This window comes from Oreochromis niloticus, linkage group LG12 (genome assembly GCF_001858045.2).
Source record: "Oreochromis niloticus isolate F11D_XX linkage group LG12, O_niloticus_UMD_NMBU, whole genome shotgun sequence".
In the NCBI taxonomy this organism is placed as follows: Eukaryota; Metazoa; Chordata; class Actinopteri; order Cichliformes; family Cichlidae; genus Oreochromis; species Oreochromis niloticus.
The window spans coordinates 14,116,469-14,141,910 of NC_031977.2; the positions used below are offsets into that span (position 1 = coordinate 14,116,469).

Consider the following 25,442-nt stretch of genomic DNA (forward strand, 5'->3'; position numbering starts at 1 on the left):
CTGTTGACCTTTTAATAATAATAAAAATAATAAAAATAATAATAATTATTATTATTATAAAGAATGTTATATTTATAGTCACAGTTCTGCCTAATGTCACTTTATGTATGTGACTAGAGACTAGCCACATATAGGTCGTGTCCAAATTCATGGGCTGCATCCTCCTGAGGACCTGGCCTTCGCGGTCTACGTGGGCCGGGTCCTCAGAAGGTCGGGTAGGCCGGAAGTAAACGGCTGTTAAATTGGACAGTCTAGCCTTTAGATTTGCGTCACTGCTGTCTCGGTGGAGTTTAATAAACTCGGCCGTCTGCTCCTTGCTATCTAAAATATAACAGGACACTGGTGTAAATTCTCGACCATCTCACACTTCTGTTTAATCAGTTTTCTGTTTGGCGTTTATTCAGCTGTGTGAAAACCACCCGGGGGATTAATAAAGTTTTATTTTATCTAATCTAATCTAATAACTTTAATCTCAGCCAAACCGATTTACTCACGAACAAATAAAACACTCTAGTGACCCTCGAGCTCCCGGCTAGCTATCGAGCTGGTGGATAACAGACGTCTCCGAAAACGTCGGCGCACTTTTGCAAATATGTGATATCTTGATAAACCGAGCAGATATTTGAAGTTTACATGGCTACATTCTCGCCTGAAAATATGTTAAAAGTTTATTTTGTGACCCAGAAAGATTAATAAGAGGAATATTAAAAACTTAGTAGCGTCAGCCATTGTTGAAAACTGGAATTGGTTGGACCGCGCTATGAATTCTGGGATATGGTGGGCCACGAAGGACACACCCGACCCATCCTTCAAATTGGGGGAAAAGGAGGACGCATTTGTCGGCTGCATTCGAACTGAAATTGGTGCTCTTACACACGAAAACGTGCATAGACATGCTTATTTGTTCCTGATATTGTTACAGTTACTCATTGTCAGCAGGTTAAACATGTGACCCTCCTGTCTCTGGACAGCTGACAACAAAATAGCTAAACAACAGCAACAACAGCTAGTTATAAGCTAACATCAAGTGTTCTAAAAAAATCATACTTTGCCTTTGATAATCTGATTACATTATCACCTAGAATTAAAGTTTATTCTATTATTAAGTGTCAGAGTCCAAAAATGTCAAATTTATAGTAACCCTGGCTTGCGGCAACAAAAAGAGGCTAACAGCAGCTAACAGAACAGAGGCTAACAGCAGCTAACAGAATGGAGGCTAACAGCAGCAAAAACATCAGTGCTTACTGACAAAAAAGTTTTAAAGCCTTGTTGAAGTTCAACAGCATTCACCACAGTAGATAGACATGGACACAGATTGACAACTTAGGTAAACATCAGACTTACAGCCTACACTCACTGCAGATGAACAGCAGCCAGAGTTGTTTGTCCTGTAGTGGACACCGTAGACAGGATTACACACTTGAATTGATAGAGGTAAGAAACAGAGCTCAGCTGACTGCCATCTGCAATATTCTGACATCTAGTGAGACTAGAGAAAGTAACGTTAAGGTATAGACCAATTTATGAAGACAGTAACATATTCTACATTGTTGTAAAAGAATATTTAAGAAGAACTCCTTATCACTCTGGCATAGTGTATGTCAAAGTACATTTATGAGGGCTTTGTTTACATAATACAGCGCTATAACGGCACTGTAATGATAACAGCACTTTAGAACAATTTGACTCAGTGTGATAAATTCACAATTCAATTCAATTCAATTCAATTTTATTTATATAGCGCCAAATCACAACAAAAGTCGCCTCAAGGCGCTTTATATTGTACAGTAATTACAATTACCACCACATTCATTTTTCATTTTGTTTTACAATCTCGCTGTCACCTTGAGATTATCAAAATCATTAGAAAATCTCATGTTGTTCTTGCTGGAAGACAAACTCTCTGAATTCTCCTGCATGTACTATCAGCTGCCACACACACACATACACACATGCACAGGAAATGCCACAGTTTGTTTGGTACGGAAATTTTGTATTACTAGAGGAAAACGAGTGAAAGCCAGGAGCAAGAGGAAGGAAAAAAGATGTTCCTCAAGATCAAATCAGCTCATTCTTTTTAGTCAGAGACACTTGTGCTCATGCGTGAGGAAGAGGAAGGCAAAGTACCTTTGGTAAGACATGATGGAAACATGAAGTGATAATCGCAGTCTCCTGCCTTCATTCCTCCCTGGGCTCCCTCTTCATCCTGTAAGATTTGAGCACAGAATATAAAAGCGGCATTCAGCACTTGTGAATAAGAATGTACGCAAGCATCATAACTGCCATTTTGCTAACTCCTGTAGTTGCTGAGAGGGAAAAGGAAGTAAAAGCGACAGGTACAGAAAACAGAAAGGGATGGAGCTGAGAACATTTTGCAAAAGCCCACAAATCCTTCCACTCGTCTGCAACATAGCCACAGAGCTCACACCTTCCCAGAAATATAACTAAATGCAACAATTGGGATTGCTTCCTTTGATTTTAATAAGCTATGTAAACACGGTACAGGCTATAGTTGTACTTGGCTTGGCTTGCACAGATTCTATCAGTGTAGACAGTCACCTCTTTCTTGGATTGGTAGTTTTTGACAATCTGTGTGTAGACTTAATTGCCACTAAAGCTTTTCCCTTGTTTCAGCAAGAGAACTGTTGTTCAGTATGTATCAGCTACATGATCACCTCAGTTCCATCCATGGAGGCAGAGCAATGCAGGCTCAAATATAACTGCAAACAGCCACTTGCACAAAATTTAATATTTGCTCCTCTGTTATTCTATGCAGGACTATAAATCAAGCTTAATAAAGAGATGAAAGTCGGACGGCATGCTATCCCTTCAGCCATGCCCACCTTTTATTGCTAGATACATACTACGGCAGCTCTCACGCTCTTTTCTCCCCCCGCTCTCAGTCACACACAATCTGTCTCTTACTCTCCTTTTTCTTCTTCCTGCTCGGGGCTCGCACTTCTCAAGATTTCAATTATTCTCTGCAAAGGACTGTGTAATATACCGGTTTTACACTCGCTCTTACTTTCTCCTCCTTGTTCAGGTGCTGTTGTGGTCGTCTAATAGGTCAGCATGTGGGCTTGCCACCGGGCATCTCATCTAGTCAGAATGATAAGGCAGAGCGTTTGGCCAAGAATGACAGCCTGTCGGAGAAGTGGTCAATCAGCAAACACACACAGCTCAGCCCCACTGATGCCTTCGGCACCATTGAGTTCCAGGGAGGAGGACACTCCAACAAAGCCATGGTGACTCTCTTTACACAGTGTTGCATTTTATTAGTCTTCTCCTTCAGCATGCTGCCCACACAAAGCTTGAGCTTTATGGAACTGGTCAACGTGATTGTTTTGAGCATTAGGGCATCCAAATAAAAGGAGTCACTATTCTGTTGTTATTTCATGCAGCACTGACCTCAGCCGTTGCAGCTCATGTTTGTGTTAAGACTCGAGAACCTTTGGTGACACATACCTGAGTGCACCAGTGCAGGAAATCTACTTTGTGTAGCTTTAAGAGTGTATTTATATGCTTTACTGAGCTATTTTAAAGGCCACAGTTAACTTCCTAAGACAAGAAAGAACAGAGTAGAGGATTTAGATATCCCAAAATATACCTCCAAACAGTACAAGAAAACCTAACCTCCAATGGAAGTGCTCCCTTCTGTAAATAAGAAAATATATGTAATAATGATGTTGAGCACATGCTTTTTTATGAAAAATGGCCACATAAATTGATTATAGAGATTATAGTGAGTAATTCAGTGACACAAGAAGAGAATTTCAAAAATATTCAGAAAGTGATGAAAGCTGAAAGTGCATAATGTGATCTAAAGATATTCTTCAAAGCTTCAGTAAACATGTCGTTTGACAGCACGCAGGTACAGAGGAGGAAACTTAGATTCCTAGATAACTAAAATAAATTTTTCCTGAATGGCAGATGTACCACGGCTGAAAATAGATGAATAGTTGCGGGTTGCTGAATAAAAAATGACATTGACAAGAGGACTCATCAGGGCTCATTGTGTGCATTATGGAGAATGACAAATGTGTCCAATCAGAAGACCTGGAGATAACTGAGGAATCAATCAAATTACTGGAATTATTGTGGAAATATGTGTAATTATTGCTTTAAAAGACTTAAGTGTTATGAGTGTTAGCAGACTGCATTCTGCCTGATTAATTGATCCATCCCTAATGTGATCTGATGGTACGTTTTATTCGCAAAGTCACAAACTATGATAACTACACTAAGAAAGTCATATCATACTTTACTGCAGCAATCTGGGAATTCAGATGATTAAACCCAAATTATGTCTGATTTTTTTTCCCCAGTGTTAAATTATTCATCCAGACACATGTCAGGTTGGCTTTCTGAGGGTGCATTAGAGGGATAAACAGATGCTCCATAATGCATGTGGTTCTTCAATCATAGCAAACATCTGCTCAATACGTCTTCTGACTTGAGAAATGAAATCCATACGCATAGACACATATGAAACACCAATGCTTTTTACGTTATCATACACATAAGGTGTTGTCACAGCTGTGAAATACTTAGTCCCCAAGACACCATATACCTGAATGTAATGCATAAAGTCGTAGTAAAAACAAAGTATACCGTATGTCAATTCTAAGGTTTTACATATCCTGACAAAATAAAATTATCTTGACTGTAGCTGGTTTTAAAATGAGCTAAATACAACCTCTGATGAACTATAATGTATTTATTTAACAACTAAGCCAAAAACCGAAATTATACTGCCATGTTGTTTTTATACAGAAGAGGCTTTCTCCTGGCAAACTGTCAAAATAAGTCATACTTGTTTCATCTTCTTCTTATTACTTGTCATGAACTTTATTATTTAACATGCTAAATGAAGCCTGTACAGTCTGAGATGTAGCTGTTTCAGTCTCTAGTATTGCACAATTATCTATATAAATATTGATTTATGCACAGCAATATATCTGCCAGTTAACCTAGGTTAGCTTATTTGGTGATTCTAAATTGGTCATAGGTGTGAATGTGAGTGCGAATGGTTGTCTGTCGCTCTGTGTTAGCCCTGTGACAGACTGGTGACCGGTTCAGGGTTTAACCTGCCCCCTGCCCTATGGTGGCTCGGACAGGCTCCAGCCCCATATGACCCTGAATGGGATAAGCAGAAGAGGATGAATAGATGGATGGAAATAATAACACAGTGCAATATGTCATGTTTTACTTTCCATCTGAGGTTGTATTTTACCTCATTTTAAGACACATAACCTTTTTTTTTCTTTTTCCCACATTTGTATGTATTCCTTTATTTCACTGACATGCTTCATGCTGTTTGCAGTACGTACGAGTATCTTATGACACCAAGCCTGACCTGCTGCTCCACCTGATGACCAAGGAGTGGCAGCTGGAACTGCCCAAGCTGCTCATCTCAGTCCACGGGGGCCTGCAGAACTTTGAATTGCAGCCCAAACTCAAGCAGGTCTTTGGCAAAGGGCTCATCAAGGCTGCCATGACAACAGGGGCCTGGATATTCACTGGAGGAGTCAACACAGGTAAACCACGGGTTTTGACTTATTAAGACAAACTTAAAATCTTTCATGTTTTCAAAACAAAATTCAGTTAAATAGCTGTTTGAGAGATTGCATACAGCTATTTAACTGAATTCTTCCTTTTTATAAAAATTAAGTGGGCACTTCTATTTGGGGTATGATGAGTGTGTTCAAGTCTTTATCGTAAGTTATCGGCTATTAAATAACCATTTGTCAAGTGTGTCTAGGCTCTAAAGCTGTTCAGCCCCTGGATCACTGTAAAATGGCTGTGAGCACACAATGAAAGCATGTCAAGTAGTCTAGACTGCTTTTTAATGACTTAAACCTGATGACAGGGTGGCTTGTTCAGATTAAGAGTTATTATTCTAGTATTAATTGCATGAGAGAAGGCCTGAAATTAAGGACGATCAAAATCTTATACTTGTCAAAAATTCTTACTTTTTGAACAAAGAAATAAAACGTTCTAGCTTAGTAATAGTCCATATGGACCCAAGAGAATAGAAAAAAAAATATACAGAGGTGCTAACCCCTGAAATTAATACAGAAATCTTTGCTGTTACAGTGTAGAGGAATCACAGTTACAGAGATGTCTGCTTTAAGGAAGCAGTCTTCTAAGGCTAAGGAAGTCTCCTAGTCTTGGTGCTGAGTTTTTTTTTTGTTTGTTTTTTGTTTTTATGATTTTGGCTTAGAGCAGAGTAAGTGAGGAGCTCAGAGGACTGGATGCTGAATGCTGAGGTTCGAAGGGTGAAAGTGTGAAAAAGTCCAGGAACAAAGTTTCAAAGCTGAAGAAATAAGACTGGGCAACAGTGTAAGTGGTGAAACAAGATTGGTTGGAATGAATACAGGAAACCAGAGTGTTAGCTGGCAGACTGGAAGCACATGAATTATTCATACATATGCTGTTGCCATGTATATAGAAAGAGGCCTCAGCGAGTAAACTGGAGGTCCACTAACGCTCTGAACAAGCGCACATTACACATTCATATAATACTTTTGTCTATGGGGGAAAATTTGTCTTATCTTATCAGCTTCACTTTGCCTTCAGTAAGGAAGTTAACTGTTATTTTTCCCTTGTATTGATTCCAGGGCACAAAAAGAGATGCTATTTAAGTATCTTAGATTGAATTTAGTGCACTTAAAATAAGATAAAAAAGGCAGCAGAATAATGTTTAAATAGGAGAGAGAACAGACAAAAAGAAATGATACAACGCTGGATGACGTAGACTGCGCGCACTTGAATACAGAAAGGAATAGAAAGTAAGATTTAGTGACAGAATGGGTGCAGGAGGAGAAAAGAGGAAGAGAGAGGCCTGAATAATGGATAGCTGGATTGGAGGGACAGTGTGTGGAGGTGGAGAAAAGAATGAATGTCAGCTGGAGAGATGGGATAAGATGGCCCCCAGGTCTGACTGCTGCACCCCTGAGGACAACTACTACAGGCCGAGAGCTACAACCTGGCTGTGTTTAAGTGTGTATGTGTGCGTTTGTGTTTGTGTGTGTTAACACTGGCTCCACACAGTTGTCTGCAGTGTATGTAATTATCTGACTGGCTGTGTATTGATTGTGACAAAACATCTTTTTCTCTATCCATCTCTTAAACGCACTGAATATTCACGCACACATGCCTATGTCCACACACAGGTGTGATTCGCCACGTGGGTGATGCACTGAAAGACCACGCCTCCAAGTCAAGGGGAAAGATATGCACCATTGGTATTGCTCCATGGGGCATCGTAGAAAATCAAGAGGACCTTGTTGGCAAAGATGTAAGTCTGTGAAGGTTGATAGATAGATAGATAGATAGATAGATAGATAGATAGATAGATAGATAGATAGATAGATAGATAGATAGATAGATAGATAGATAGATAGATAGATAGATAGATGCTGAGGCTATAAAGTGCTATTGACAGCTTATTCACTGAGATGCTGAGTAAGGCAATAAACACTCCTTCACAGTGGGCTGGACAGCGGGAAACCAAATGAGGCCCATGCTGACTCAGTGAAATCTCTGGGAATCAGTGTTACGCTACTGTTAAAATTTCATCATCAAAATGTCCCGCTCTCTGTCCCTCTGAATAAGTCAGGCAGAACCAATTAATGTTGGTGACTGAAATGAGATGATTAAGTGCCGAGGTTCTTTTTTCATGCGTGATTGGTTTTAGCTGTCTATATACGACCAAATAAGTTTACCTCAAAGTGTCAGACAGTGTTGGGGTATAATATATATCTGAGAAACTTCGGAGAAACTCAAAGTGTAATTTCAGCACCAGTACAATGAAAGTTATGTTAATAATTACTGGATACATGGCAACTCCAAATCTAAAAAATGATTAGAGCTGCAGTGCAGATGGTCCCTGTCACAGCTGTCTGAGGGCAAAAGAGGGGGTATACTAACGAGGGGTCACCATCCACACAACCATAAGTGTGTCTTTGGGACAACACACCCCAGCTGACTAGGACCTTCTTGCTTTAGGCAACAGTTACAACCACTGAACTGTCACCATCAGTATACCATTGTGATGCTAATTTTTGCAATTACTAAAAAAACTATCTTCCATTAACTCGACAATATGCTCAGCATCCAGGTGCGTGAGTAATCTATTACTCTTGAAAGACTCACATGAGATGGGTTTTTTTGCCTGTCTCTATTCATCCTACTTGTGATTTGACTGCTAGCATTTTCTCTGTGATAGTCTCCCTCTGCTGTAACACTTCCTTCAGTTGCTCCCTCATTCGCAAGGGGTCACAACAGCGAATAGTTCCACATACTTGATTTGGCAGTTTTTCACGTCAGATGCCCTTCCTGACACAACCTTCCTAGGGATGTCTGTCTTAAACTGGGGATTTTTTTTGCGTCTACACCATGGAGCCATTATAGTCTCACACTGCTTGAGAAATGCTAATGTCTTTGAAAATCTATGGCCAGGCTTGTAGCATAGGATATCCATCAAGTCTCAAAGCACAACCCAAGCTCACCCCACAGGAAATCCTTATGGTTATTTTACTCATATTTCTTAAAGCTTTGGGCTGCAATGCTCTCTTGAGGCAGACATTCAACTTTAGATACAAAAGCAAAAGTAGTGAAAACCTCTTGAGAACAGGAGCAGGCTGTAATTTTATATTTGTATTCTAAGAAAGGTGCAGTGTTTGCATAGTTGTTAAATATTGGCTTCTTTTGGCCAGGTGGTGCGTCCATACCAGACCATGTCCAACCCGATGAGCAAGTTGACAGTTCTTAACAGTCTCCATTCCCACTTCATCCTGGCGGACAACGGCACCACGGGAAAGTATGGTGCTGAGGTCAAACTGCGACGCCAGCTAGAGAAACATATCTCCCTACAGAAGATCAACACACGTGAGTGAAATTTATCGCATCTTTCAGTCTGAGCCAAGCTGACCTATTTACCCGACATTAGTGTTGGTGTTTTTAAATATTGCAGCGAGTGATAACGGCATCATGAAACTGTAATCCTTGCTTTATCAGCGACACCCCTGTAGGTTAATTGGGTTCACTCTAGTTTGTAGACTAAAATTATCGTTACCTGCTTTATAGTGAGCACACGCTGTCAGAAGGTGTATTTTTAGCCAGGTGGATATAACTTCACAAGCCTTTGAAAGTGTCCCTCCCTTCAGGGATGGGTTATTTTTTTCTTTCAAAGCTTCTTGACAGCTCCGATGAACTCTTTCCTCAAATAAATCTGCTTGATAATCTGTGTTTTTTGGGGGTTTTTTTTGCTTTTTGGGTCCTACAGCTACCAAGCCAGCTGGCAAACACAGGCACAGTGGCAAGCGCCGAACTAAAACACATGTAGACATACAGTATACATCACTGTACACACATGTACATACAGTAATGTATCCTTATACTACCACTGAGGGAAGGAAAAAGCCTGATCAGACTGTTTTCTGTTGTTTACTTACCTTTCTTAATATAGTGCATGATACACATGTTAAGCTGCCAGCTTTACTGTACAGACAACAGTTTCTTTTTATATATTTTTTCAGATAAATCAAATTGCATTAACACAAAAATCCTAATTTCACTGTATCCTTTATTTTTGTGCAGCTCGAATTAGCTCAAATTAGTTGCACCAAAAGCATCCTGTGCTCATAAAGGGTAGCAAGTACAAATACTTGTTCACGTGCCCAAAAACATAAGCTTTGATTTTTTTTTCGGTGTATTTTTGAGTCGGCATATTTGCCTTTGTGCAGCGTGTTCATCCGGCACTGAGTCCTTGTCGCATTGCATTTCTCTGTTTTCAATTTTCACATTATACCTTAGCTAGAAACTGAATGGATTTACATGAATACAAAATGCATTTCTCTGTCTTTTTCTATCTCACCCTCCTCTTCTCGCGCTCTCTCATACACAGACACAAGCAAAGCACAATCGCACATAAACCTCTGTGATACCCTTTAAATATATTTCTCAATAGCCTCTTGCAGTATTGTTTTGATTGAGCCAGGACCAAACCTGAGTCAGATAAATGTTGTTTGCAGCCGGGATTTATTTGCTATTACCTTCTTTTGCTGTCAGGGTAAAACCATTTTGAAATAATTTCTTCTGGGTTCGGTTGACATGAATGCACGCACTTTTATACCAGTGCTTTTTGTAAAACTCAGGAAGTCGGTGCATTGCGACAGAGTCGAGTGCCGTGATTCAGATCTTCTCTTTGTCAGCACCAGTTTTATCCGCTGTCAGATGCATCATTGATGTTTGTTGATAGCGAGCTTGCAAGGAGATGTTAAATGTCATTTTCATTCTTAGAAGAAGTGTTAACACTAACACATCCCACCTAATCCTCTAACTTCAAGGATTTTAAAAATATTCCTGGTGTTAAAGGGACAAAGCGGTGTACGTTCATCATCCAGCCATGTGACCTATGGACTTCCCTTTGTCATCCTATGCCTGGATTAATACAAAAGGGGCTGGGAAGGCAAAGGGACGCCCAGTTGTCATGCAAGCATCTAATGTACCACCTCTGATTTAAATCCTTTCTGCAGCTGTTAGCTGTATTTCCAAGATGAGTACTAATATTTATTAGTTATTACAAGTTGTTAGTTATAGGTGACCAGTTACCTGCTGACTACCCATATCACAGGGCCATAACCCACAGACTATCTCTGCAAATAATCCGCACTGGCTGAGGTTGCACTGAAAGCCACCTTCAGCTTTAGCTGAAGTAAAACCTGCCACTCATCCTGGCGACTTGCCTGTTGAGGTGAAGTCCTCTATCAAAGGGAATCCACCACCTTAATCAAAATCACATGAAAACCTATACTTCTATAGTGACTTGGTACTTTTATCTTTGACTTTCAAAGTGAGCTCAGCTTATTAAGTCTTACACATACACACACACACACACACACACACACACACACACATATGCATATATACATATACATATATAAAAAGATAATAACTGTATAGTGCTGTGAATAGTATTTACCCCCTTCTTCATTTCTTAGTTCTTTGCAGTAAATTATTTCATTTACTGTGGGGAAAAAAGCTATCCAAACCAATCTGACCCAATTTGAAAAAGTAATTGCCCCTGGGCAAAAATGGCATCCCTGAGAGAGCTGCAAGGAGAAAACCCAAAATTCCTCCACAGTGATGTGAAAGGCTCATTGCCAGTTATCGCAAACACTTGATTGCAGTTCTTCCTGCCGATGGTGGTACAACCAGTTACCAGGTTTAGCCAGGTAGGTTTGGATTGCTTTCTCACTTAATAGAAGAAATCATCTTTTAAAAACTGTGTTTTGAATTTACTCTAATATTAATAGTATGTCTAATTTTTTCATTTGCTGATCCGAAATATTTAAATGTGCCAAATATGCAAAAAACCAAGAAAGGAGGCAAATACTTTTTTCATGGCACTGAAGCTTTTCTTATTGTCCAGTTTGGGAAATTCAGGAAGTCCAAGCAATTACCCTTTGGGTAATAGCAAGTTGTTTAATGTTTCAGAATTGCATAAAAAAACAATGATTAAAAAAAGAAATTAAGGAAAGTGAAAAATGAATAGTGAATATATTCAATCCTCTTAACATGAGAAAGTCCAGAAACAAATCCATTCAGTTATAGAGTGAAGAGTTATATTATACTGAATCGTGTTGTGTGTTTGTATGCATATGTGTGATATACTGGATCTTGATGTGTGTGGGCATTTACCTCTTTATTCACCAGTGTCAGGCTTGCGGACAAAGGCCAGTTCTGGATTTGATCACCTGTCCATAGTCACTGGATGACTACATCAATTTTCCTCACAGCAGGCACCCCTGTGGGATCCACGTGTGCCCTGAGGTGTTGTCAAGGAAAGAAAGATTAAAAAAAAAGTGAAGGGGAGAAAACAGCAGTTAGGTTTGAACGGCCATGCTTGTTGGTTTTAGACCACATGTAACCACCAGATCCCTCTTTTTTCCCCAACATAGTCCCAAACATTGCACACAACACAAGATGAAAGAAGTGTGGTGGATAGATATGCGTAATCTCCCCCTGTGGTATTTTTGTGATGTCTGGGCAATCCTGTAGCTAATCCTACTGTGCCTGTGTGTGAATATCCATGAAACAGCTATAACCATGTGACTGCCAGAAATGCTGTAGCAATCAAATTGGCTCCACAATATTATAACATTTTGTTTAAATTATGGGAATCAGTGCTTTACAACAAATCTATGGGTGTTTTTGTCTGATTACCCTCTTACAAAAAGGTTATATTCTAAAACAGGTCAATTCCTGTTGCCCTAAGAGCACATTTGAGTCAAAAACTGCAGGACCACTAGCACATGTCAAAAATCGTTGTGCAGGTGCTCCTCCTCTTCACAACCACTTTTGGTAACACAACTAGTATTTTTCCTCTGCTTAGTTTGTCCTCCATTTTTTGCTGAATATTTGATGTTGTAAAGGTTGGAATGCAGACAAAAATCTAAAAGGGGTATCTCTGGCTGTGTGTAAACAAAATAAATGTCCTAAGACACGAAATGTGGCTTCAAAGGCTGTAAATATGGTGGTTGAAGCCAGCACATTAAAACACCAGAGCATGAGTGTCAAACTCGTGTTATGTCATGGGTGATGTAGCCCAATTCGATCTCAAGCAGGCTAGGGCAGAAAAACCATTGTACTGTAAGGACACACAAGTACAATCAGAAAGCACTAGAGTCAATGCTGAGGACTGCTCTGTATCAATGGGCTTCTCATTAGTTAGCTAGCTAGATGAGGATGGAGCTCAGGCAACATAGGATATTTCCCATGTGAACAGAGGTAAAAATTACCCAGTGAACGTTGATGAATGAAAGTAAACAAATGTTGTTTTTGAAAAAAAAAAGAAAACTTTATATATATACTCTCTCAGTTGCTCTCACACTGGAGCATTTCTTTCTCCTGCTTTTCATTCCCAAGTGGACAATGTCAAACTGTAAGATGAGGAAATCAATAAAATGACTGGCACCATTCAACACTGTTGATTCGCCGCTGCACAGCTCTCTTGATGTGTCTGTGGCCTTGGCTGTAATGCTTTTTAATCACTGCCTCACAGACAGAAGAGCAGAACGAGTCCGAAAGGAGAGTGGGAAAATTAATACAGAGAAAAAGAATTGAGGGCAGTGAGAGAAGGAAGAAAATTAAATAAAGTGCAAAGGAGGTAAGAAACAGCCAAAGATGCAGGCAGTGAGGCAAGGTGTTATCTGTGTTTGCTTTGATGAAAAATTGGGATGTAAAAGGAGGAAAAACGTGGTGTGATAAAAAATCAAAACAGGCCTCATCCATTAATATAGAGAAAAATAAGAGAGCCCTTCATCTTATTTGCTGCATCCGTTACGTGACAATTTAAAACTGAATGCACACACCAGGAAAAACGTTATTAATTTGTGCAAGTTTAGATGCGGTCAGTGACAATGAACGACTGGCCTTGAACGTGCCCTCTTGCTTTTCACCTAAATTACTTGGTGTATTGAAATAGATGCATTCATGTAAATGCTGTGTTAACCTTCACCTTCCCTCCTATTACAGTGATTTAATTAATCACAGCACACGTAAAAGAAATAGTTGGGGTAATTGAATTCAGAAGCCATGAGGCTTTGTATTGCAGATTAGCGGTGACACTGTGACCTCCACCAGCAAATATTGAAGAAATTGTAGTTACACTGTGGCACATGGGAAGTCAATGAGTTTGTACTGTTCTGTGTTCACTGTAAATGCCTGGACAAACTCTTTCAGAATATGATCCTTTTTAATGCCAAGTGAGCGTATGGGCATCTAGAATATGAATTAGAAATTATACAGTTTACAGATTGTAATAGATCAAATAAAGCACTAATAGGAGATTAAATTATATGGAAATGTGCATAATTATAATGATCAAATACAAATGTTTAAATTTCATTTAAATGTTTAGAATTGAATTATTAATTCTCTTTCACAGCCTCTCTGGTCAGTGGTCAGTGAACTGGCACTGTGCGTGTGGATCAATAGATAATCTATTTTCAGGCAATATGAGTAAAAACTGACCAGAGACATTGTGGGGACAATTGAAGTCACTGCGGGTAAGGTGTGTTCATGCATGAATGCGTACACAAAACATGTCAAAATGATAAACTAGAACTGCCAGAGTGTCCAACCCTGTGGTGGAGAGATAACAGAGTCAGTAGTGGGTAGGATACAAGACTTGCTCCAGGTATGGTTCCAGGTTGAGGATGTGCTTGGATGACGACATGTTATGTGGTGTGGAAAGAATTTGACTGCACGATCAGTAGTGTGAAATGTAGTAAATGTCTTTTGGAACAGTAGGTGGGTTAAAAACAGTGGTGGGACAGTCAGAAAAGTCACAGTGGACGGTTTACGAACCAGACTAATTCAGACAAAAAGCAAATTTTATTTGTTTTTCATCTGCATCTTTTCCCATGTTACATTAAATATATGGATATTTGAATTTATTATAAAAACTATAAACATCCCATATCACTGGGCACAGTTTTTTTCTTGCAAAAAAAAAAAAAAAGTTGAGTAAAGGTTGGTGAAACAGAATCAATCAACTCTTTTTTATTTTTCTCAAAGAATAAATACGTTTTCTTAACGGCCGACTGAATTTGGCATACAGTGTGAAGTGGAATATATCCTGAACTGTTCAGCTAAAACAGTTATTTAAACCTAAACAGTCAATTTAGAGTACTTAATTAAAGCTACAGTAAGTCAGGTATTATTTTTTAGGTTATTTATCAGAAAAAAAATAATGTTGGACTCATAAAATGATTGGTTAAGCCACACTAGCTAATATTAGCTAGTAAGCTAATATTATTTTACATTTTCACTCTGATAAACAGTTTCATTACATGTTCACATCATATGAGAGTTTATTCACTAAGTGTCCGAGTCCAACAACGTTAGACCAACTTCAAAAAAAGTTTCACTAACATTGACTAACAGCTACAAAAGCAGCAGCTAACGGAGCAGAGGCTAACAGCAGCTAACAGCAGACAAAACAGCAGTGCATACCAGCAAAAAAGTTCAACATATCATCAACAACTCACCTCAGTATCATTGTCATCTGACAGAAGGGAGACTCACTGACTCATCTTATCATGCTTCTTTCACAAAGTTTTTTAGCCTCCTCCAAAGTAAAGAGACATGAAAAAGACAAACTGACAGCTGTGCTAAACAGCGGACTCACAGCCTAGACTCGCTACACAAAAACGGTAGCCAGAGTTGTCTCACAGTGGGCACAATAGTTTGGATTATGCACTTAAATTGGGACAGGTAAAAAAACAGATCATACTTGACTGCAATCTACTGGCTGTTGACATTTTACACACTGTAACTTTAAGCTACCCGGACAGAACCCACACATGCACAGGGCGAACATGCACACATGCGTGGCAGTGCTGTTAGTACTGTACTACCGCTGGTTAACACTTATTTTTCCAGTGAAATTTTTCCAGTGAAAAATCTCATTCACTTAATTTCACTCCATATTTTTCCCCTCGTTGTCCACAGAAGTGGGGCCCGCCTCACAGTTTGGGAACTGTTGCTTCAGTGAAACAGGGAGAACAACATCTAATTTCATTTGAGTCATTTCAGCTGTCATTCTCATAGGGTACAGACCCTGTAAGTGGCTATTTATAAAGAAAGCTTCCTGACATGCACACACTCAGAAGGGCGACACATACGTATTCATCTTGAAGAGACAGAAGCATTTACGCCATTTCAGCATCTGTCTTAAATGCCTGAGGTGATTTTATCCAGTTGAAATCAAGTTCCTCGGGGGCAAAATGCAAAATATTCTTCAGGAATATAATCAGCACTTAAAGAAATGAGACTTGAATTTTTAATGGACCGAGCCGTAGATGTTTAGATACAAATCAACACACAGATCAGTGCGAGTAAAATCTTTTCAACCCCAATTACCAGACATAAATGTGTTTTCTGGTCAGTGAAAACACATTTTTAACTGAGTGCTGGTGTAAAACTCACTCTGGCTCATTAATTCTAATATTTCTAATAAAAATAAGAAGATGGAACAGACAATGTGATTACATCTGAGCTGCTTCAAGAAGGTTAAAGGCTAAATATTTGAGATTTTGAGCGAAGCTTTGACCTTTTAGCAAACCATCTGACATTTTGTTCTATAGCTTGTCAAGTTAGGTTCTCATATCTGTTTTTGACGTTTAAGTGTGTCATTGTGTGTTGAAGGTATTTACTTATTTATTTATTTTTGGTTTCTTTTATTGGTGTAGGGTGGTGGTGTGAGGTGAGAAGACAAGGGCCCACATACTGTAGCACACCTCCTCCAGTCATGCTGATGCTAATTTGACACATACAAGGACAAACTCGCAAACGCCAACGCACACGCAGACACACACGCGCCGGATGAGTCATTGCTGGATCCTTAATTAGGACCATTTAAGCATGTTATGTGTATCTTGCTTACACGCTGCTCTTTACCTCGCTAATTCCTTCAGTTCCTCATTACTTCCTCGTCTTCCAGACTGGATATATATTTAGAAAATTACAGCGTTGGACCCCCCCCCCTTTTTGGCTGCTTCTACTTTTTTCACACTCTTTCAGAGTAGCTTCGCTCTTGAAAAGTAAGGTGTGGGCAGTGGGTTAAAATTATATTTGATATATGAGAGACATGGGAGCCAAAGAGCGACTGGGGATTTGACACTTTGTTATCTGATATATTAGCCTGTGTGAAGTGTGCATGGATACAGTCAGTACTTTGAAACAGACAGTACAAAGGGGGAATACATGTACATGTATATCTATATTATATGATATATATAAATAAGATTTAATAACTTCACTGTTTAACTGTCGTCAACATCAAAGTCCAATTAAAAAAAACAAAAGCTTGTAATATTGTTGATATAAAATTTGCTTTATTTGGCACTCCCTTGCATTTTATTTATTTATTTTTTATTAAAAAGTCAGGCACAAGGACCAACATATTTTAGAAGAGACACACACACACAGCAATGCTACAGTTACAGAACTGAACAACAGAAGGCTGAAAAGACATGAGCCTCAGTTTCTGCTGCAACATCTGGGTGGCTGGGTCACAATTTGGCATACGCATTGTTAAGGCAGGGATCCATCAACAGTTCAGGCTGAGTATTCAGACACTGCAGATCTACTGGGATTTTCCCACACATCCATCCCTGGAGTTTAAAATATCCAGCTCCCTGGATATAGCAACAATAACCCAGATAACAATTTGTTACAATCAAGGTATGCATACAAGTCGAACCTTAAAGCAGTTGGCATACAGTAGCAGAAGACCACACAGTCAGCTAAGAACAGGAAACTGAGGTTACAGTTGATACAGGCTTACCAAAACTGAATAGAAGATTATAAAAACATTGCCTGGTGTGAATAGATAATAGATTTGATTGGTAGGGTCAGAATTTGCCATAAACAACACAAAAACAGGGATATACCCTGCTTTTGTTTGATTAGTGGTTCATACTCGTGGTGGTGTAATGATGTAGGGGATATTTTCTTGGCCCTTTCTTCACCCTTATCATTTAAACACCACATCTTACCTGGATATCGTTCCTTTATGAGGCTTTATGTGTACCCATCTTCAGATAGCTGCTTCCAGCAGGATAATGCAGCATGTCATAAAACTCAAATCATGTCGATCTGGTTTCGTGAACATGACAGCGAGTTCACTCTACTCAGATGGCATCCACAATCACCAGATCTCAATCCGATAGAGAACCTTTGGGATGTGGTGAAACGGGTCACGTCATGGATGTGCAGCTGACAAGTCTGCAGCATGTCAGTATGGACCAAAATGTCAGATGTGTGTCTCCTGCTCCTTGTCAAATCTATGTTCTGAAGGAAACAAACAGTAGTTTCTGCCAAGAACGTAGGTGGTTTTCCTTTTTAATGGAGAGTCCCACTTCAACTTTAAGATAGTTTACTGCATTTAAGGATTCAGGGAATTCCCATCATTTAAACATAGACACAAAAACCTAAGCCTAGACATAAGTCACTTTCTAGAATTCAGCAACAGTGCTACACGTTGCCAACACCTCCACATTTGTCTCCGTACCTGGATCGTACCTGCAGTACAAAAGGACTCCACAGTCTACGTTTGTCTCACCCTAGCAGCACCTGTCCTTCTCCTCCTCCTTCAATTCACCTCATCATAAACTCATCATCATATTCTGTTTGTGGCCTTGTCACATGTGTCACACGCCATGTCTTGTCTTTTTGTGGAGCTGAAATAAGTCCACACATGACTCTTCTTATGATCATCAACTGAGTGAGAGAGCACACATGATGCATTTATACAGCCGTATTTAACAATCAAAGGATTGCATTTAAAAAGTACAAACAATGTATCTCGGCAGAGCATTAGCATTTCTAAATTTAAGGATTCAACTTCAATCACATTAATATAGATGATATCCACAGACAGAGAAATGATATAGAAAAACAACAAGGTAATGTTTCACTGACATTACCTCTTACAGAACAGCCTCTCTGACAATATGCTTTAAAGCAGGGGTGGGGAACTCCAGGCCTCAAGGACCGGCGTCCTGCAGGTTTTAGATATCACTTCGGGTCAACACATCTGACTCAAATGACTAGTTCATTACCCGGCCTCTGGAGAACTTCATGACAGGTTGAGGAGGTAATTTAGCCATTTAAATCAGCTGTGTTGGCTCATGGGCACATCTAAAACCTGCAGGACACTGGCTCTTGAGGCCTGGAGTTCCCCCACCCCAGCTTTAAAGAATCTTCTCAGATGCCTGATTCATACCTCCCAATCCTGTGTATTAATGTGTCGAAAACCATTTCTTCTACGTAAGGTAACAGATCTTGCAGGGAACAAAATTACTCTGTAAGGTGTAGCAATGGGAGGTATAATAACAGGAATGGTGGCACCATGCCCGGATGGGTTGTAAGCTACTCTAGGACTGGAAGAAAAAGGTACACTCTGAATAGATGTGTTTTACAAACCAATTTTGTTTTTTTTCTAACAAAGTTTTTTTTCACAAGCTAATACATGGTTGTCAGACTGTTGACTTTTTATGCATTTATTCAAAGTCCATGTCAAACATTAAGTGGGGTTGCATACCTACAGTGTTTTGCAGAATCAAACGTTGTATCTAGGCTGCATCCACATGTACACAGGTATTTTTGGTAAATGTAGCTTTTTTTACGTGCTTTGGATTTTGGTCCACACATAAACAATGTTTTGGAACACTGCGAACAGGTTTTGAAAAATTGTTGCCAGGGTAAAGATTTTCAAAAAATCTGCGTTTCCATATTTATCACCACTTGTTGTTTTGACATGTTCTTGACAGAGCTTGAGCTCATTCTTTGCGTTTTCATTTGCGCAAATGTTTTTCAAAATAAATTTGGAAAAATCTGTGTTTTAAAAACCACTTAGAACACATGTAAAAATAGTGTGCATAATATGTTCAATTTTAATGCATTTTCTGCATAAACTCATGGACAAAAGACTGGATACGTGAAAATTTGAAATTACATTTTTAACTTCTTTTTTTTCTATTTTTCACAAGTTGTGTTCAAATTCACACAAAATGTGTGACACATGAACCAACACATTTTTTAACACATCCTTTCTAAGAGTGTAGTCTTAGAGGAAACACGTGGTGTTTTGTTCCATTTGATAACCTGGAGACTGTGTAGTAAGCAAAATTGTTTTTAATTAAACAATATCTGTGTGATTCTGGAAATATCATGGAAGGTCCCACCCAGAACTGACAAAGATGAGCTTAAGAGGAAGATGGATTTGGCCATCAGAGCCAATCAAAACCAAGCCGCTGAACAGAAAATGGGATTAAATCTCAGCAACTGTTCCAGGTACTTAAACGAGATTTCCTTCCTACTGACTCTATTTGAAATGTGCTGCTATGATATCAGTCATGGGTTACTGACAAGCACAGGATTGATGTCACTGAGAAAATGAGAGACACATGCTCATATGGTTGTCAATCATAAGGTAGGGTCACTCCAGAACGTGTCCTGCTTTATCATTCTTTTTTACTTTAACCAGGACCACAATTTACATAAAGCACATCATGCATCATCAAGCACATCACAATTTACCCTCTTCATTTTAACAATATGTGAAAAATCCAGTTTTCCACAACAATTTGTTTTGAGAGGACAAACCCTGTGATTAAAAGACTGTTAATTAAAAAAAAAAACATTCCCACAGCAATAAATACTCTAAAGTTTGATCCCATTTTAAAAGAAAGAAAGAAAGAAAGAAAGAAAGAAAGAAAGAAAGAAAGAAAGAAAGAAAGAAATACTGTAAATCAGAGGCCAAAAGTCATCCTAAAATGTTCCATCGACTTTAGGCTAGTTAGCCAAAAGAGAATTTGTGGTTTGTCTGTCTTTGTGACTCTATTTGTGTGAGTGTATGTGTGTGGTTGTGTGCACACAGGCAGAATTTCCTCCTACCAATTAGCCATGACACAGCTGTGCTTTTCCCTCCTCATCTGCTCCTTGGTGGGTTTCAGTTGAACAATAATGTACTTTAGATGGTGCAGCGTTGCCTCCAAAGCTCAGCAGTCATCAATATCAATGCAAGATCTGACACTTGTGTGCACACCACACACACACACACACACACACACACACACACACACGCACACACAGATAACAACAGAAATTGGCATAAAAAAAATGGAAGAATCAAATGCAACAAGGAAGTCATTAGTCTGCTCCTCTCTCTGCTCTATTGATGTATGGTCATGAGATGTGTTGTGGCACAGTGACGTTGTACCTCTTTGAAGTAGGCAAGGACCCGAAAATATTCTCTTTATGTAACTGTCCCTGTTGTAAGGCCACACAAGGCTGTGTGAGGCAAAGCGTGATGGTGGGTCGACTTCCGACTATGCGCTTGCTCTTGTGTTTGCGAGAGTGTGTGCATGCCCCATGTGCGCATGCATTTGTATGTGCCTGTCTGCCTGCTTGTTTGAGAGACAGACCATGCTCTCTCCTCCGTGAATTATGTAGAGCAGGGTGAGGATGCTGGGCGGGCAGGATCAGGCAGTTACACAGCTTTTGAATTAGAAGAGTCTAAACAGCCGGCATAAAACACAACCGCATGGAGCTGAACGGGAGGGAAAGGATGAGACCGGAGTGGCAACTGAAAGAACTTAAGGAAGAGAGGATGTGAGACACAGAGGAGAGGAAGGGGGCTTGGAATGTGGATTGGACTTAGACCACTACAAGGGGAAAGAATATAAGGGAGTAAGAGAGAATGAGACTCTGGGGTTCATAGGGTTTTATAGTGGTTTAAGGGGGGGTGTTCTGTGGTCGACTATGAAATGGGGAGGAAACCATAAGCATGAAAGAGAGGAACAGACAAAAGTAGTAAATTCTTCTGAAACTTTTGCAATAACTTTGAAATTTACAAATGTAACTGCAGTTATATAGAAAACACACCTACAAATTATGAAATATTACCCTGAAAAGCCACGATTAAGAGACAAAGATCTCTGTTGTGAGAACAGGGATCACTGAAACACTTCCTCTGTTTCTTTCTCTCTCTCTCTCTCTCTCTCTCTCTCTCTCACACACACACACACACACACACACACACACACACACACACACACACACACACACACACACACTTTGCCTGTCTCTCTCTCTCTCTCTGTGTGGCAAGGAACACAAAGCACTAAGTGGGATGGATATTTTTGGTTCTGCTGCTTTTTTGACAACTTCTCTCCCATGATTAGAAAGTGACATGAAAACAGTCATGTGGCATCACAAGTATTAAATTTAGAACAGTTTTTCCAATTATAGATCCAGGTTTGCACAAGTAGTGAAGCCTATTTATTTTTATTTTTCCTCTGTTCAACACCCATCTTCTTTCCCTCTTTACTTTTTTGTCCTTTTTGAGGGCCAGGCAGGGCATCAGAGGCAACCATTTCTACCTTTTCTCATCTTCTTCTTCCTCTTTTGTGTTCTTCTGCCAGAGTATCTGTATTGTAGAGAAGTTTAGAAAATTGATTTTTAGATAGTTCCCTGACTCCTTTCAATAAGTTTCAATCCTGCACCGCGAGTGCTCGAGTATCAGGTCAAACATGGAGGTGTGTTACTGCGCAGAGCTGAGACTGTGAAAAAGAGGAATTGTCGGGTGCTTTTCATCTAGCTAAACACGTGATCTTCACACCAAATCACATAAAAGCTATAATATGAATTTTTGTTTTTTAAAAGCTTCACAGCCAAGCTTACTAAGAAGCAAGGTTATATCCCAAAAAGACTTTTGTCTTCTGCCAGTGCCAAACTTGGTAGATCTAAGCTAATAGACTCCAAGTGGTTCTTTTAAATAGAGAGTCCTCTTCACACACTAAGGTTAATTATGGAGTTCCACAGGGTTCCGTGCTGGGACCAGTTCTGATTACATTATACATGTTTTCTCTTTCCTCTAGGTATTATCATTAGAAGGCATAGCATACATCTACACTGGTATTCAGATGATACCCAGCTTTATCTATCCATGAAGCCAGATAATACACACCGATTAGTTAAACTACAGGAATGGTTTAAAGACATAAAGACCCTATTTGAGGAAGCACAAAGAAATTGGAGCATGTGTTGGTATTAGCCTTAAAAATAGTTCTGGTACCTGGCAATACTACCAGAGGTTCCAGGGCTGAGTTTTCATTGATATATGAGTCTTGTTTTCCTTTAAGCTAGACTCAGTGCAGTCCTTCACACGCTTTGGTTTCTGTTTCTTCCACAGTCACATTAACATCACCCTAAAAATTATTTTTTCCTTTGTATTTTGTGAGATTTTGTTTTATTCAACTTCCATTGTGTTTTATGTGCTTTTGCAGCTTTTTTTCTATTTCTGGATGTTTTCTGAAGTTGCAGCGCTTTTGACCTCTCAGGGTCATCGTACAGATTATCGTCAGAAAGCATATCACATGGTTATTAGATTTTGAAACTGTTGAAGAAGGAAACCAAACAGGAAGTGTGATCAGATATCAAACATTGTTTTCATGTGCGGACACAAAACTGAATATTTATACTGTTGCCCGAAGTTTTTTTTTTTCTTTAACGACTCATTTGACTACCAAATCAGTGCTTACAGTGCTTTAACTATAATTATACTGTACATATTTAGATGGAGTTTATAGCTAAGCTGAACTGCTTGGCTGCCTATGGCTGCTTGTAGCTATATTTCTGTTTTGTTCTTCTATGCTTTCACTCTTTGCGCTCCTGTTTCTCACGTGTAGGTATCGGTCAGGGTGTGCCAGTGGTGGCACTGATCGTAGAAGGGGGCCCTAATGTGATCTCTATAGTGCTGGAGTACCTCAGGGACACTCCTCCAGTTCCTGTGGTGGTGTGCGACGGCAGCGGCAGAGCTTCTGACATCTTGGCCTTCGGACATAAATACTCAGAGGAGGGAGGGTATGCACTCACATGTAGACATTTTACAGGAGTGGAACGGCAAGCATGAATAGCGTATGAAAAAATTGGATGCACTTTAGATGTCCAGGGATTGTTTTAGATCAAAATATCTTTCAGTATTTATGTGAGTTTGTATGCAGAAACTTGGGGGAAAAATGAAACTTGCTGATGCATTACTTTAATAAAACACAAATGTGAGAATTCACATTTCAACAAGGACTCAAGAGATTTGGTAGCTAAGAGTTCCAGTCAGCCTTGGTTTAACCTTCTGATATAATTTGCCTGTTTTCCTGTCACTCTGGCCCTGTTCTTGATACTCTCTTTTCTTTTTCCACACCTTTCTGCCTCTGCAGCATAATTAATGAGTCTCTAAGAGACCAGTTGCTGGTGACCATTCAGAAGACTTTCACCTACAGCCGCTCACAGGCTCAACATCTGTTCATCATTCTCATGGAGTGCATGAAGAAGAAGGAACTGGTGAGTCACTCCTTCTCAAACACTCCTTATGCATTGTGGTAAACACATTGATGCAGAGCTGCAAATGCATATGTGCAGATGGAGGAAATGCAAGCTGATGAGCAAAATATACATGATACATTAAAGCACAGGCAACCTCACACAGAAACACACAACATTCAGACACACTATTAAACAACTTATAACATGGTTATCACTATTCACCTCTATGAAGATGCCCTAAAATGAACAAATATGGATTTGTCTAATGAAATGTTTACATCATGAAACTGAAGCACTTATTTCTCCATCTTTTATGTATGTAAAACATGTAATGTCAAGTAGATGTAAATGTATTCAGATGACGTTCGGGACCAAATGGCCTTCACCTTGAGAATCTGTGCCCCTTTTTAATGCACTCCATGAGAACAAATGTCTTGTTAAGGAATGCAGTCACACACATCCAGTCCCAGTCCCTTTGAGAGCAGTCACATGACGCAAAGGTCTTATTAATGCTGTTAAATACTGTCTGTGGAGTGGGAATGTCTATCTGTGTGTAGCTGTATATAATTATGTCTACATATCTACTAATGAAAAGTCATTTGCACTCCTCACTTCTTTAGCAAAAACAGAGAAAATTAGCATAACTTTCTGAAATGTGTTAACAGTGAACATTATTGAATGTTCCTGAAAAACCCAATCTAAATGTTCCTAATGAAAAGAAATGACACTACTGGGCAGCTTATTACATACACTGCTATACCCAAGGACTCTGGAGTGGTCTAACTCAACTGTGCATCCTGTTCCTGAGAACTTCATCTTAACTTTAAAAAGTCATGTTAAGCTGAAACGTACAAATAAGGCAGAATGTTTTGTTAAGAAATTGCACTTTTGAAATGGCTGGATCATAAATGAGGAGGGTAGTAAGAGGAGCTGAGGTCACTAAAGCAAGGCAGCTAGTATAGTGTAGTGTTGTGTTAGTTCTAGTTTTATGTTTATGCTCTGTCTAATGTTTTCTGTTTTCTTTTTTTAGTTATGTCCAGTAAAAACATTTTTAAAAAATCTGACATTTCATTCCTCAACATTTATTTCTAAAGCTATTTAAATGTTACAGAAGATGGACAGGTGAGAGGTATTGTTCAGATTAAGTAATTTCATTTCAGTTTTATATTGAAATCAAATATTATACAGTATGGGGCAAAAGGCTTGAGCCACTGCTTATGTCTTTTTACTTTTCTAGGACAATGGGAAAACGGTGCAATGATTTATTGAAATATGTGCAAATTGTATGGTATACAATATAAAATTCTAATGAGATGGAAAATCAATATTTGGTATGAACACCTTTATTCTTTAACACAGTGTATAATATTATAAAATTGTATGTTATAGAGAGAAACCCATCAATTTCCTGTAAATAAGCACTTGGTGACACATGACAAGGCAAACATAAATATCCCTATTTACAGTAATTTTATGGTGAATCATTTTAAGCTAACCCTCTACCCATTCACATATATGCAATTGTGGCAAGGCTTGCAGTT

At 39.2% G+C, this 25,442-nt stretch overlaps 1 protein-coding gene and 1 long non-coding RNA gene across 9 annotated transcripts in view; one reads left to right on the forward strand and one right to left on the reverse strand.

Moving 5' to 3' along the window:
* The window catches only part of trpm3 (transient receptor potential cation channel, subfamily M, member 3), a 115,374-nt gene that overhangs the window by 47,303 nt on the left and 42,629 nt on the right, over positions 1–25,442 (forward strand). For all 8 annotated transcript variants that reach the window (XM_025897019.1, XM_025897020.1, XM_019366116.2 and 5 more), the window contains exons 3-8: positions 3,044–3,245; positions 5,324–5,537; positions 7,176–7,300; positions 8,721–8,892; positions 23,268–23,442; positions 23,796–23,919. In XM_025897019.1, coding sequence (XP_025752804.1) covers positions 3,044–3,245; positions 5,324–5,537; positions 7,176–7,300; positions 8,721–8,892; positions 23,268–23,442; positions 23,796–23,919 — 1,012 coding nt within the window. The remainder of the gene's footprint in view (positions 1–3,043; positions 3,246–5,323; positions 5,538–7,175; positions 7,301–8,720; positions 8,893–23,267; positions 23,443–23,795; positions 23,920–25,442) is intronic.
* LOC112841826 (uncharacterized) lies at positions 1,877–15,308 on the reverse strand. Its single transcript, XR_003213215.1, has 3 exons — positions 15,060–15,308; positions 11,707–11,833; positions 1,877–2,206 (listed from the first exon to the last, which is right to left on the reverse strand). It is a non-coding gene; the product is annotated as an uncharacterized LOC112841826 (long non-coding RNA).